The sequence below is a fragment of the Schistocerca nitens genome, chromosome 10, assembly GCF_023898315.1.
Source record: "Schistocerca nitens isolate TAMUIC-IGC-003100 chromosome 10, iqSchNite1.1, whole genome shotgun sequence".
NCBI lineage: Eukaryota > Metazoa > Arthropoda > Insecta > Orthoptera > Acrididae > Schistocerca > Schistocerca nitens.
This window is the reverse complement of record NC_064623.1, coordinates 81,162,365-81,177,884: the sequence shown is the minus strand read 5'-3', so window position 1 is coordinate 81,177,884 and position 15,520 is coordinate 81,162,365. Positions and strand designations below refer to the sequence as shown.

Sequence of the window (15,520 nt, the reverse complement as noted above, 5' to 3'; positions counted from 1 at the left end):
CAAGCACGCCAATCATGACGTCAGGGCACCTGTCAAACGGAGTAGTGTTTGCTGGGCAGTCCCACAAACACAATCGCTGTGTACACAGCCACAGACGATGCAGTATGGCACAGAGAAGACGCCTACCAGACGCTCTGCAGTGGAAGACCATAGAAAGAAAGGATGCAGGGCAGTCGCACAATCTCATGTGGCCCGATGGCTTAATGTGAATTGTTCTATTGTTTCTCGGATGTGGTGACAGTTTATAGAGACCGAAACTGAAGACCAGGGCAGGGCCAACCTCGTGTGAGATCGGAAAGAGTGGACCGTTAATTGGCCGTAAGGGTGCGACGATACCACCTTAGTACTGCATGGCGACTGGAATCTGACCTCACAGCACCCACTGGACGTGTTGTATCGAGGCAAACGCTGTATAAAAGGCTTCGGCAGAGTAGCCTTTATTGTCGGAGGCCTGCTGTATGGCTGTATGTGTATCACTAACGCGTCTTCACAGAGGAAACGTCTAGAGCGGAGTCATCAATATGCCACCTGGGCGGTCGAACAGAGGGCCAATAATCTTTTCATACATGAGTCCGGATTTGGTCTGGGGAGTGGTTCTCGACGGAATCACATCTGGAGGGAACGGGACCCAAACATTGCGCAAAGATACCGATATCGAGGAGGATTTTTAATGATGCGGACAGGGATTATATTGACCTCTCGAACGTCTCTTCATGACATGATAGGGGTGAATTAGCAAGATTTAACTGCTGTCAGCTGTGGTGACGAGATCTTGATGTACAGTTGATACGAGGTGCTGTGGAATCAGACTTCGTACTGAAGGAACCTCATAGACCACAGCTGGTTGATTCTTTCTTGGAAACGGAAGGTACTGACCGCCGGGCGTGGCCTGCTAGCTCTCCCGATTTGAGCCCCATAGGGTACGTCTGAGATACACTAAGGAGACGGGTTGCATCACATCAGCATCCACCAACCACTCTCCCAGACTTGCGAATAGCTCTGCAGGAAGAATGGGCGCTATTGCTTCAATATGAGACTGATGACATCTTTTACAGCATACCTCGTCGTTTATCAGGCCTGTATTGCTGCCAGATGTGGTCACATCCTATAGTGAGCACATTAGCCAGTTGTGGGAACGTGGTGCAAACCTGTAAAGTTGGAAAAAACGAAGAACATTTTTGTCTACCGTTATGCATGTTTCAGTTGTTTACGTTCTCCATTCATTACATTGCTTCTACTTTACTGTCACCTGTTTGTAGTGTTTTCTGGTAAAATAAAAGCAATCATGCAAAATTTCCTTTTGTTGCTTTAATTGTGGACACCAGTGTATATGAAGTAAGAAATACGTGCCAAAATGAAACTCGCAGATATATGAAAGAAAAACAGTCCGTAGGATTTACTGTACAGGGTGGTCACAAAGTCCCATTACCCCCATTAATAAATAATGTAAACACCTAAACTTGAATAAAGAATCTTCACAAAATTTCTTTAGGGCTGTTTCCTTCAGATATCAACAATGTAGAACTGCTCGTGACAAGCAGTGCACCGCAGATCTACGAGACTGGGCCCTCCAAATTGCTATCGAGACGAACATTGCTGATTTCAAAGCTTCTTCAACCTGGTTAAAAGGAGATTCAAGAAATCGCAAAAGAACGAACTTTACTTCAAGTAAAAATGAAGAGGAGATGTCCGAAAGAACAGACACCACATCCATATAAGTATATAGTTCTGGCAATAGCCATGACCTCCTTCTTCTGTGCGGATGCACGCGTATTCCCCGAACTCTTACGGGGCTTGGTAAGAATGTCTTCCACGAGTAATGAGTGTGTTGGGGTGGGACACTACGAATGTAGTGTGTGGACATACAAGGTGAGAATGTGGGTCTCGCGGGAGGCATGCGCAAGATAGTCCCTGCAGTCGCACAATCCTCTGTGCCCTCGGTGGCTCAGATGGATAGAGCGTCTGCCCTGTAAGCAGGAGATCCCGGGTTCGGGTCTCGATCGGGGCACGCATTTTCACCTCTCCCCAATGATATATATCAAAGCCCGTCAGCAGCTGAAGGTATTAACACAATTCTAAAACAAGGATATGTTTCAATGTTACTAAAATACAAATTGGTCATAAATTATTATATGCACTCTGCTACGGGAATTGTTGTAAAATGATGTGTGTGTGTGTGTAGTAAATACATTTCAAATATTAAAGTCACGACTGATGTAATTCATCTACAATTTAAAATGAACCTCAGCCTTGATTTATTTTCCTCTGGTCACCTTTGTAAGAATTACGTATGCAACAGTTAAGCTATTGCTGTAAACTGCTTCCTATTCAAAATATTTATGATACGTGACATTATTGTATAGATTAGCTGCTTCAGATTTGCTTGTGTTACTCCGGATGTTAGCACTATGTGGCGCTACGCTCTCTTCTCACGGCAGATCGCAATCTAGGCACAAAGGGGTGTACAAACAGCTGTCATAAGCGATTATTCGGCCGACAAAAACGACTAGCTTCAACAGTTTAAAAAATATACTTGCTGTGTGTCTTAGCAGGTAAAATTTGGACAGTGCATTTCTTTCGTTTCATTGGTCCAGCGTAAAAAATTTCAGAGTGGGCTTCGACATGTCGGATGGGACCACTGTCATGTTATTTTTTTTTTTTTTTGTTTACTTCTTATAACTTGCTCCATTACAATGTTTGTAATACTACATTCCCTTGCTAAGCGTAAAGAATTTGTATCATTTGTAACTGAATGAATTTATGAGATAAAAAAATAAAACGAACTCAAATCATTGAGGTATTCAACATGATTTACCAAGATCACAATGAACAACCATATTTTTTTAAACAGAATAAGAGCTGAAATTCATGACATGAAAAGGTCTGTCTTTCAATTCTAAAAAAAGCTATATTGTAACCAGAAGCGAACTTGTAAGTTGAGATATTCAATGGACTGTATTGACCAAACAGAATTTACGTATATTAATATTAAGTACTATAGTTTCGCAAATAATTTTCCTTAAAATGAAATTCTTAAATAATACACTCCTGGAAATGGAAAAAAGAACACATTGACACCGGTGTGTCAGACCCACCATACTTCCTCCGGACACTGCGAGAGGGCTGTACAAGCAATGAACACACGCACGGCACAGCGGAAACACCAGGAACCGCGGTGTTGGCCGTCGAATGGCGCTAGCTGCGCAGCATTTGTGCACCGCCGCCGTCAGTGTCAGCCAGTTTGCCGTGGCATACGGAGCTCCATCGCAGTCTTTAACACTCGTAGCATGCCGCGACAGCGTGGACGTGAACCGTATGTGCAGTTGACGGACTTTGAGCGAGGGCGTATAGTGGGCATGCGGGAGGCCGGGTGGACGTACCGCCGAATTGCTCATCACGTGGGGTGTGAGGTCTCCACAGTACATCGATGTTGTCGCCAGTGGTCGGCGGAAGGTGCACGTGCCCGTCGACCTGGGACCGGACCGCAGCGACGCACGGATGCACGCCAAGACCGTAGGATCCTACGCAGTGCCATAGGGGACCGCACCGCCACTTCCCAGCAAATTAGGGACACTGTTGATCCTGGGGTATCGGCGAGGACCATTCGCAACCGTCTCCATGAAGCTGGGCTACGGTCCCGCACACCGTTAGGCCGTCTTCCGCTCACGCCCCAACATCGTGCAGCCCGCCTCCAGTGGTGTCGCGACAGGCGTGAATGGAGGGACGAATGGAGACGTGTCGGCTTCAGCGATGAGAGTCGCTTCTGCCTTGGTGCCAATGATGGTCGTATGCGTGTTTGGCGCCGTGCAGGTGAGCGCCACAATCAGGACTGCATACGACCGAGGCACACAGGGCCAACACCCGGCATCATGGTGTGGGGAGCGATCTCATACACTGGCCGTACACCACTGGTGATCGTCGAGGGGACACTGAATAGTGCACGGTACATCCAAACCGTCATCGAACCCATCGTTCTACCATTCCTAGACCGGCAAGGGAACTTGCTGTTCCAACAGGACAATGCACGTCCGCATGTATCCCGTGCCACCCAACGTGCTCTAGAAGGTGTAAGTCAACTACCCTGGCCAGCAAGATCTCCGGATCTGTCCCCCATTGAGCATGTTTGGGACTGGATGAAGCGTCGTCTCACGCGGTCTGCACGTCCAGCACGAACGCTGGTCCAACTGAGGCGCCAGGTGGAAATGGCATGGCAAGCCGTTCCACAGGACTACATCCAGCATCTCTACGATCGTCTCCATGGGAGAATAGCAGCCTGCATTGCTGCGAAAGGTGGGTATACACTGTACTAGTGCCGACATTGTGCATGCTCTGTTGCCTGTGTCTATGTGCCTGTGGTTCTGTCAGTGTGATCATGTGATGTATCTGACCCCAGGAATGTGTCAATAAAGTTTCCCCTTCCTGGGACAATGAATTCACGGTGTTCTTATTTCAATTTCCAGGAGTGTGTTATTGGCTAATGGGTTTATGCCTGTATTTGATACTAATGAAGCTGCGTATACTACTACATAGTTTACTTCTCTTAAAATAGAGCTTTCAATACCTAACGATGACAAAACATTGAGCCTTCTCTGCTAATATGAAGATTTGAGGCCTTTTTTGATCAACTTCAGTTTTAAAAACATTTTCCTACTGTTCTTTGTGATCTCAAGTGGCAAGTAAGTTCTTACAGCGACATTTATATTAAGAAAGCAGTGAGTGACGTGTTATTGTGGGGCCTGAGTGGGGCGAACTGATATGCTTAAAATCAGCCTTCCGTGGAATCAAATTCACATGAAACAGCCAAACTTACACCAACAATTCTCTTAAAAGTCTTGCGATCTTGCCAAAAGAAGTGCCATGTGTTTATGTGGGCACCTCTGGGGATTTCATGTGACGGAGAGCGAAGACTGAGAGGTGAATGCCGACTCATATCAGCTTGTCCACTGCGAAATTCCGCTGAATAAGCCAATACAAAGTAATTACGTCTCCACCTTATACGACTGAGGGGTCTCACAGCATAGTATGTTTTTAATTATAAATTTTTGTGGTGCTGACCACTAGGTTGCAACCTGGTTTAAGTGAAGAAAGAGATGAAAGGAGTGAGCAGTGTTTAAACGTCGGGAGGCTTCGGTAGGCACGCAGTTTCGACTGCTGCCAACATTTCGTAGGTGACTGTGCTGTACAAGGTAGCCATTGTCGTCTGCTTCGTTATTGTTTTGCGCTGTACTGTTCTGCGTGTTTTTATTGTACAGTTGTGCTAAACATTATCAAAATGAGTGAAGAGACAGTTGCTGGCCCATCTCGGGAGTCGCCAACAACCCGTACCGGTAGGCCTACGGTTAGAAGGAAACCAGTATTACGTAGCGATGCTCGCAAAATTATATTGCGTGTGATTGAATGCTGCGAAAGGGAGAGGGAGCAGAAAAAATTGCTTCACCCCTTCTACAAATCTTCAGTGAGAGCTGCTACATACACAGGACAAAGCATGCGTAGGATTGGAAGATTCAAACAGTTTTCCAAGAATCTTCCTGGCGTATCACCACAAACGCCTGGCAAGAAAAGGTGAGTTTCCATTTCAGATATTTTGTTCGCGATCACTTTGAAGGAGCCCCCTATTTCATCCGAATTACCTCATATTTCATTTTTCCTTGCTACCGTATTGCTTTGTTTGGAAACACCACTGGTTACTGTATTATTTCGAAACACATTCATATTACAGTACATTTCCAAATTCAAAAAAATACATGCAGTGCAGAAGGCATTTTCTTTTAAATCTTTCTCTCTCTTTTAACTTAGGAAAAGAAGTGGAGAAATCGAAGTAATGATCGATGATTTCATCCAGCGTGTCATTCGCGACACGATAGCGGAATTTTATTCAGTGCGGAAGATTGTGCCGAGCCTGCGAACACTGCTTCCAGTTTTGCACGACAAAATAGGCTGGAAGTGGAGTATTGTCTCGCTGAGAAAAGTACTTTTGTCTATGGAATTCATATGGCGTAAGGTGGAAAACAAGAGGAATGTGTTGTTAGAACGTCCAGACATTGTGCACTGGCGATCTCGTTTCATTGCAATCGGATGAATGGTTTGTGAGCGCATTGTAGACATATATATATATATATATATATATATATATATATATATATATATATTAATGTACATGACGATTTCAGTTTCGTTTACGAACAACATTTAATGCGAGTTTTACTTCCAAGCCTTTCGTCTAATCATGACGCGCAATTTGTAGTGCCAGCACTGCAACTGGTAGGCGTGCCTTGTCGTCGTCCCCCCCCCCCCCCCCCCCTCAACTCATCCGTCTTACAGTTAACATACTGTACGTCGCTTGCTGCTCAACTGAGATACTTGTCTCTAAGGGTACTGGAAAACTAGTGCAATGACAGACTGATTGCACTGACAGGCAGGTTGTTTGTCCAGGAAAATGGTGCCATTATAAATTTCATACTGATGTTGTACAAAAGTAGAAAAATGTTGTGCAAATACTGTTTGATTTATCTTCATACTAAATGCATACATCCATTTTCAGCAAGGATTATAATAAAACCATCATCATCACCATAATGACCATCTTTATCATCTTTTCCGTTGTAGGTCTGCTGCAGTGAAATACAATAAGGGAGCACACAACACAGGAGAGGGGGACCGATACGAGGAGAGGGTGCTGGCCCTGGTGTTCCTCCGCTGCCTGAGGCGCGGGCTGATCTTCCAATTGTCTGCCAACAACGGGGATGCAGGCAAGTTCGACGACGTGGTCCTGGTGTGGCGACCTAAGGGACACCCTGAAGCGCGCATCATGTTGATCCAGCTCAAGCACAAGAAATCCGCGTTCATCCACGGTAGCGCATTGTTGTCTGAGGCCCAGAACTGCGACTTTGGGCTCAGCAAGTACTGCACCTCCTACAGAGAAATTAGCGAGTCACTCGAGATGGACAGACTCACATTCGTCTTGCTGACGAACGCCTCTCTGGGAGACAGCAGCCTCAGCTTGTTGGAACGCCAAGATGTGGACAGCACTCCAGAACTGGAGCTGCTACAGGCAGGAGGCAACGTGTACAGGCTCAACCCAAACAACGAACAGGTGTGGAAAGCAGTGGGAGAGAACGCTGGCTTCGTGGAGCATTTCTATTTGCTGTGCCAGCAGAGGAATTCCGTCCAAATATTGAGGGACATTTACAAGGAGCTGGAAGAGTTGCTGGGCGCTGGTGACCTATGCAGATCCATCAGTGACAGTTTGTGCGAGAGCATTAGGAAGTGGATGAACAAGCGTAAGGGAGAGTGTTTGACGAGTGCTTGGAGCGATTGGCAGGCACTTGTAGACGAATACATCAGGACACAGGTGACCGGGTGCAAAGCGTTGACCACGAGACTCGAGTACCGCAGTGTGGCAGATGTTCGAGACCACGTGGAGTCCTGTAACCCAGCGTGGGTGAGGCCTCTAGAAAGAGGAACAGCGGCTCTCTCTGCTACAAGGATCCACCAAGCACTGGTTCACGAGACACACATCATGGTGGATTTGGAGCGGTTCCCAGACCTCCGGCACCAAATTCTCTGCTGTTGGGGCCCATTTTGCCGATGGCTGGTACGTTTTAGCATGATAATAGTATGAAAGACATAATTTTTTTAAAATTTTATACGTACTCTTCTCTTTGATGGCATCATAGAAAATACTTCGTACCACAAATCATGACAGCTGTCATGAGAACAATTGAAAGCAGCATCAGATAGTAGAACGAGCTGGTGGCTTTGGAGTCTGAAGGCACTATGGGAGAGGTATTGTTCAATAGTGGCAAGGGCTTGGTCGTTAGAGATGTTGGTGTATAGGGAGGTGGCATGAACAGTGACGAGTAGGGATCCAGGAGGTGAAGGGGTGGAGTGGTGGAAAGTCAGTGAACGAAGTGTCTAGTATCTCTGATGTGGAAGGCTAGGTTTTGGGCATTTGGTTGGTGGTGCTGGTCAACAAGAGCAGAAATTATTTCAGTGCAAGCACAATAGCTGCAGTGGGGCATCTGGATTTGTGGGTTTTTTGGATTTTGGTAAGGATGTATTTTTGGATTTTGGAAAGCATGTGGAAGGTGTGTGTGTGGTGTGTCATTGGGGTATGGTGAGAGATTCTGGTAAGGGCCTATGGATTTCAGTGAGGATGGGAGTTTGTGTTAGACTTCTAGCTTCTAGAATGGGAGCTCTCTGGCGAACTTGTAGATAAAGGAATCAGTTGGCAGAGGCTTTCGATTAGGTAGTCACTACAACTCACCATAACAGTGATAGATATTTTGTCTTCAGATAGGATGATTAGGCCTGGATCTGTTTTCATTTTGTGTATGGCTGCTTCAAAACTGAAGCCATCTGGATTCTTCACTACTAGCTCCTCTGAATAGCAGAGATGGGAGTTAACCTTATAACACATCGTCCTGGCTTCAGTCCCTGCACCTCCGCCCAATAGTATCTCCTGTCATCCCCTCCCAATTCACATACCCGTTCCACCTGAGCAGCCATAGTGTACGGATCTCCGTGCCGGCACGTTCACAGGAGCTCAGTCCGTCAGTTCACCTGATGATGGCGACATGTATGATCGCCGAAATATTGTGCCCGTTGGACACTGTAGACCGGCAGTACACCCGTGGATATTTTGATTAAGTCCTTGGAAGTTTTCTGGAGATTTGTGCCTTCGGATGTGAATGTGCTGGTCACACAGTTCCTGCAAATTAAGGCCAGTGGTTGTGGGTGCAGAGCTGGTGCCCAATAGCATCCAATATATGTACACCATATGATTCAGATAAGGCAATTTTGGTGACCGAGATATGAACATGAGTTAACTGTCATGGTCCCCAAACACTGCAGCAAGATTCTGGCTTTATAATGGGGAGAGCAATTGTGCTAGAAGATGCCATTGCCGTCTGGTAGAACATATGTCGACAAGGTATGCAGGTGGTCCGCAATAATGTTTACGTATTCCACAAAATGCCATGGTGCCTTTGATTACTGCTACAGGTCTCCTGCAGGCCCAGAGGAGTGTTCCCTGTAGCAGAGTACTGCCCCCACTGCTGTGCGACTGTGGTACAGCGCACATCTTACACAAGGCATACACCTGGATGACAGCTTATCAGGTCAGGACCATCGACCTGGTCTAGTAAGAAATGTGATCCATTCGGCAAGTCTACTCATTTCCACTGATCAACAGTGCAATCTCGACTATCATGAGCCCACTGACTTAACTGGGTCAATATGGGACCCTCGAAGCCCGATATTCAACATTGTTCACTAAATGGTGTGCTTCAAATCACTTGTGTCTGCTCCGGCATTGAATTCTGTTCTCAGATCTATAAAGATCAGCTTCTATCCTCCTTTATGGAGCGGGTGAGCCTCCAAGTTCTGAGACAAGGCAAACACGTCCTACATCTTTCCGTCTACTCATGGTTTCACCGTCGTTCAGCCACTTTTAACGGATGCTCAGAACATCAGCATGCCAATGGCCAAAGCTCCACTGTCTTAGAAATGTTAATTCCCAGGGGCCAGGACAAAAAAATTGTCATCTTTAAATGTTACTCTTATCAATGGTTTCTCCAATTGCAACCTGTAATGTCGATAAGTGATTTCCCTTTCGTCTCTGCCTCAGTTGTACCATTTCCTTACCACACCAAAAAATGGCTCTGAGCACTATGGGACTCAACTGCTGAGGTCATTAGTTCCCTAGAACTTAGAACTAGTTAAACCTAACTAACCTAAGGACGTCACAAACAACCATGCCCGAGGCAGGATTCGAACCTGCGACCATAGCGGTCCAGCGGTTCCAGACTGCAGCGCCTTTAACCGCACGGCCACTTCGGCCGGCAGCCACACCACTTACCTGTGATACCAGCAGTTGGCATACAGTTTTAGAGTGAACAGTGATCACAGCATTGTGGCTCATCAGTACATGTAGTACGTCTGTAAAAATATACAGTCTGTAATTCATCATAGTGTTGTGATATTACAATTTCCTAAGTAAACCTCATTGCATCCATCTGCTATCTTTCAGAAAAAGTGGCACTGAAATCGTTAGCTAAATTAGCTATATTCTGAAATTACTCAAGGGTTCAAAAGCAGGCTCTTGAGGAGATTGAAGCTGAAAAAATAGCTTATGATGAAGAAGTATATAGCATTGTCAGAACAATAATTGTGCAGGGTGCTAGTGGTACAGATACTGTGATCGTTGCTATCTTAATTTCAGCGCACTTCAGTGTGTTAGTTGTTTCTCTGTATAACAGTCTTCCTACAAACATGTCACAGAATTTACTACCTCATGTTTTCTGCACAGTCATAACTGCACCACTGAGAGGACGACACCTGCCAATATACTACATGTGCAAACAAAGCCGGCCGAAGTGGCCGTGCGGTTAAAGGCGCTGCAGTCTGGAACCGCAAGACCGCTACGGTCGCAGGTTCGAATCCTGCCTCGGGCATGGATGTTTGTGATGTCCTTAGGTTAGTTAGGTTTAACTAGTTCTAAGTTCTAGGGGACTAATAACCTCAGCAGTTGAGTCCCATAGTGCTCAGAGCCATTTTGCAAACAAAGTTGACACTCGGCGTGATGGCTGAAGGGAGCCACAGTAAAAGCATTTCCCATTTATAGTCGATCCCATCAGCCACCGCACTGAGTTTCAACTTTGTTTGTGTGAGTAATAGGCGAACTGTTTTATGTCCATGCATCCACACTTCAACACATGACATGCTGCTCAGAGAAAGGTAAGCATAAATGGCTTTGCCACATGCATTTGGAGGAGCTACAAAACCTAAAACCATACTACTCCTAAGAGTTATAATTATCTGTTAATGGAGTAAATTTGATGTAATGTTGTTCAGTAAATTGTCCCGAGTCTCCAATTAAAGTATCTGAACTTATACCCATTACACCGTATTTAAAGACTGAAGCTAGTTTTTTATTATTGTTTTTCATGTTTAGACGCAACTGAATATTCTTTTATACTTTCTCTGCCCAGACATCAGGTTCTCTTTTTGAGAATGAGCTCTTCTTCCTACCCTCACACCAAGTGGTTCAAGTCTTTGGGTTTTACTTCCTCACAAACTGCCCAGTCATGAATTTTCTGCCTCAAAATGTTGAATTTTACAGTTGTGTTATCTCTGCTTCAAGTCCTCTCTTACTGCTGATCCATTCTATTATTCCAATTTTATCTTTGCTGCGAGTTTTGTAGAACCTGATAAATTGTCTAGTTCTCTTGTGGATTGATTCAATGTTTCTCTTTCTGTTTAAAATGTGTATTTTAAGATCATAACATACTCTGATTTGATGATCATGGTCTAGTATCATAGTTTTGTATATTTTGAAATGTATATTTCATTGTAAATGTCTTTTGCCTGTCTAACGACTGTTTGCATTTTGCAATTTCTATGAAAATGCTGTGAGACGAAGCCACCATTTCGATGGGCTTCAATAAGTTTTCTGATGTCTTGACCAAACTTTTTATATTTCCAAAATCATCTTATGCATTTCGACATTTCATCAGTTTCAAATGCAGAGCTATGCCAATCATATAAAACTGTTCATTATATACATTGTACCTCTTGAATATTCTCACGATTGAGAATGTTGAACCTAGTCTCTTAAATTATTTCACCAAAATTTAGAGAAATTCACTGCATTTTTCTTTATATTATAGAGGTATAAACGCCAAATATGCATTCTTTCTTTCCAAATGAGATCTGAATAGTTACTCTTTCTGCTGCCTTCTTATGAATATATACTTGTTTTTCGTGCTGTTTGCATGTCCCAACACAGAATCACTGGACCGTATGTAAACGGTAAGCAGATTACCATAATATTAGGTCTTTGTAATTTCATTCAGTGATATGTTCTAAGCTTTGATTTCTTCAAGTTTTCAACAATTTTCCTGAGATACAGTTGCATACTAATGGAGAGACTCTACCATCTTCTGTCGAAAATTATCCTTAAAGTTTACTTTAGATTTTGCACCATTTAGCATTTCTCTAAAAATTACATTTTGTTTTGAGGCTTAGGCATTGATTCTTAAGATTTTTGAAGGTACAGTGAGACAGTAAAATTTTTTTGGTTTCTTAGAAGTGGATTCAAAACAAACATATTCTGGACAGTTTTTGTTTGTTTATTTACACTACTCCATTACACACTGTTTCCAATGCTACATGTATATACTTTGTGTGTGTGTGTGTGTGTGTGTAATGTTTGCACTGTATGATGAAGATGAGAGAAGGGAGAGGGTGAAACTTGATGCCAGTACATAGCATACACCTGTGGAATGGCATTAATGGGTCCGCCAAGCTTAATGTCCCCATCCGACTGACGGATCTCCATCTCCAGTGTCACATGCCCTCATTTCATGAGACACTGCGGAGAGTTGGGTATTTAAACAATAATGTTGGTGCAAGGCCTGGTGATAAGAACTCTTCAAACAATATTTAATAAAAATTAAAAGGCAGTCTTGGGCACATTTAGACATTTTTTAAAAAATGGTGACCGGTTTCATTCATCATACTCTGGAGTAACAGTAAAATTAGAGCCTTAGAGGCATTACTGAACAAGAACTGTAAGTTAAAACTAACAAAATATCAGCAGCAATTAATTGAAGATATATGGAATGGTGGAAAGTGTAGGGTGGAGAGATGTACCAGAAACCTATGTTCAAGGCGTAGATGTCGACTGCTGGTTGGTGTAAGGAAGCTACTGGTCAAGTAGAAGGGGTTCAACCAGTCCCCCTCCCCCACACCCCCAGACTGCCTTCTACCTGAAATCAATAAAGACAATCACAGCCAACGAGAGACAATGCGCGGAGAAGTGTGACGAAAGATCTGTATCCATGCGATTATATTACAAAATATAAGTACAAACGTCATAAAGTGAAAACATAATTTACTGTTGTACGAAGTAGTTTACCGAAAACACTATAATTAACAGTGAAGCAATGATAACAGGTTCTACAAAAAGTGGCTGGCCTCTGTGGGGGACATGTTTTTATGCGAATCGTAAGACCAGCGAAGAGGCTCCACAGGGAGCCAAGGCGACAGCATGCAGGATTTCTATATGCACTGTCTGCAGAGCCCAGAGATGTGCCAGGGACTAGGCGCTGCATTTCAAAAGGCACGGAGAGCGCATTGTGTATCACTTGGACACTGCCGGCTGTAAAAGACGTCATCTCCAGGCAGTCACGTAGTGAATCGCAGGACCGTTTCAGTATTTTCTGGCAATTCATCGCGTGTGGAAGGCATCTTTTATAGACGACGTCGCCTCACTGGTACATCCCACAGGCTCGCCATGTCTTCCTCTTCTGTGCCAGCGAAATGCGGCGCCTAGTCCCTGGCACCTCTGTGTTCTCTGCAGACATAACATACTGACACTCTGCACGCTGTCGCCTTAGTTACCTACGGAGTCACCTCGATTATGCCGGCCACTGTGGTCGAGCGGTTCTAGGCGCTTCAGTCGGGAACCACGCGTCTGCTACGGTCGCAGGTTCGAATCCTGCCTCGGGCATGGATTTGTGTGATGTCCTTAAGTTAGTTAGGTTTAAGTAGTTCTAAGTATAGGGGACTGATGACCTCAGATGTTAAGTTCCATAGTGCTTCATTTTTGCTAAACTACTTTACATAACTGTAAATTCTCATTTTACACTGTTTCTACTCCTATTTTGTATTGTAATTACATAGATGCGGTACATTTGTCACGTCTTTCTGTACATGGTATCTCAGTGGCTGTTACTGAAGCCAGGTGGAAGATGGGGAGTGGAGCCTCTTCTGTTTAACCCATAGCTTCCTTACTCTAACCAGCAGCAGACATTCATACCTCGCACATGGGTTTCATGCTGCTTGTCACTGTCACCATATCTACCTTCCGCCTTTGGGTTTATCTTTAGTTGATTAGGTTCGCCCGTGTCTAGGGGTAGCATCTTTGGCTTCTAATGAGAACGCTCTAGGTCCCAGGCCAGAACTCAGCCACTGCTTAACTTTCCAATAAAAATCATCAGCAATGGCTGCAGTCACCCTCGTTCTGCCAAAGGCCTTGTCGAAGAGGACGGAGGAGTGGACAGAATTTCAGGACAACCTCTTGTCCTTTGGGTGGGAAACTGCCTCTAAAAGGTGGAAGAACCAGCAAACGATCAATGGCATGAGGATGCAAAAGGCAGTGGAAACCACTGCATTAAAGACACATAATGTGTATCCAGAGGACATGGGGCCTGTAATTGAAAAAGTCTCATGAAGATCTCCATTGGAAAAAGATTCTGGACTAGCCCACAGTTGGATCTGGGACTGCCAAGGGGTAAGTGACCATGAGGAAAAGATTGAATAACCAACAAAAGGATAATGTTCTACGAGTCGGGGCATCAAATATTAAAAGTCTGAGCATGGTAGGGAAGCCAGAAAATGTGGAAAGTGAAATGCTTAGGCTCAATCTAGATATTGTGGGGACAAGGACTTTGTGGTCAGACTAATGTAGGGTAATATCAACAGCTGCAGAAAATGGTGTAAGGGGAGAGGGCAGAGCGTGAACTACTGTGAACAGTTAAGTGATACAGTTGTTCTCATCTGATTCAACGGCAAACCAACGCTGGCAATGATAGTTCCCATGTATGTGTCAATGTCGCAAACAGCAGATTAAGAGATAGAAAAAGTAAATGAGGATTTTGAACAGGTAATTCAGTACGTAAAAGGAGATATGGTAATCTAATAATCATGGGGGTCTGGAACGTGGTTGTAAGGGAAGGAATGGAATGAAGAGTTATGGGATAATACGGGCTTGCACAGAGGAGTGAGACAGGAGAAAGACTAATCGACTTCTGCAATTAATTTCAGCTAGTAATAGTACTTTTTTCAGTTATCACAAAAGAAGGAGGTATACTTGGAAAAGATCCAGACACGGGAAGGTTCCAGCTGGATTTCATCACGGTCAGACAGAGGTTAAAAATGAGAAATTGGATTATAAGGCATACCCAGGAGCAGATATAGACTCGGATAACAATTTAGTAATGATGAAGAGTAGGCTGAAGTTTAAGAGGATGAACCAAAAGAATCAGTATGAAAGGAAAAGGGATACTGAAGTACTGAGGAGTGATGAGGCACGAGACTGTGATAAAGAATATCAAAGCAGGCAGTTCAGTTGAAGAGATGTGAATGTCTCTAAGAACGGCAATGACTGATGATGGACACAGAAATACAGGTACAAGGTAGGTAGATGCATAGAAAGCATGGGTAATTGATGAAATACTTCAGTTAATTAATGAAAGAAGGAAATAAAAAGTGTTCAGGGGGAGCAAATGGCTGGTAGCCAAGGCTAAATGGCTGCAGGAAAGGTGTGAAGAAATGCAAATACAGGAAATTCAAAACAAACTTCCGTGAAATGAAAAGCACTAGCGATAATATTAAGAGTGCAACTGGAATACCAGTGTTAAATGCACAAGAGAGAGCACATAGGCAGAAATAGTAAATTGAAGGGCTCTGTGATGGAGGAGGAGTTGTCTGATGACATGTCAGAAGAAGAAGTTGG

At 44.2% G+C, this 15,520-nt stretch overlaps 1 protein-coding gene across 1 annotated transcript in view; it reads left to right on the top strand.

The window, feature by feature from the left end:
- The window catches only part of LOC126210590 (uncharacterized), an 88,054-nt gene that overhangs the window by 41,050 nt on the left and 31,484 nt on the right, over nt 1-15,520 (top strand). Inside the window, exon 3 of the mRNA XM_049939858.1 lies at nt 6,607-7,594. Coding sequence (XP_049795815.1) covers nt 6,607-7,594 — 988 coding nt within the window. The remainder of the gene's footprint in view (nt 1-6,606; nt 7,595-15,520) is intronic.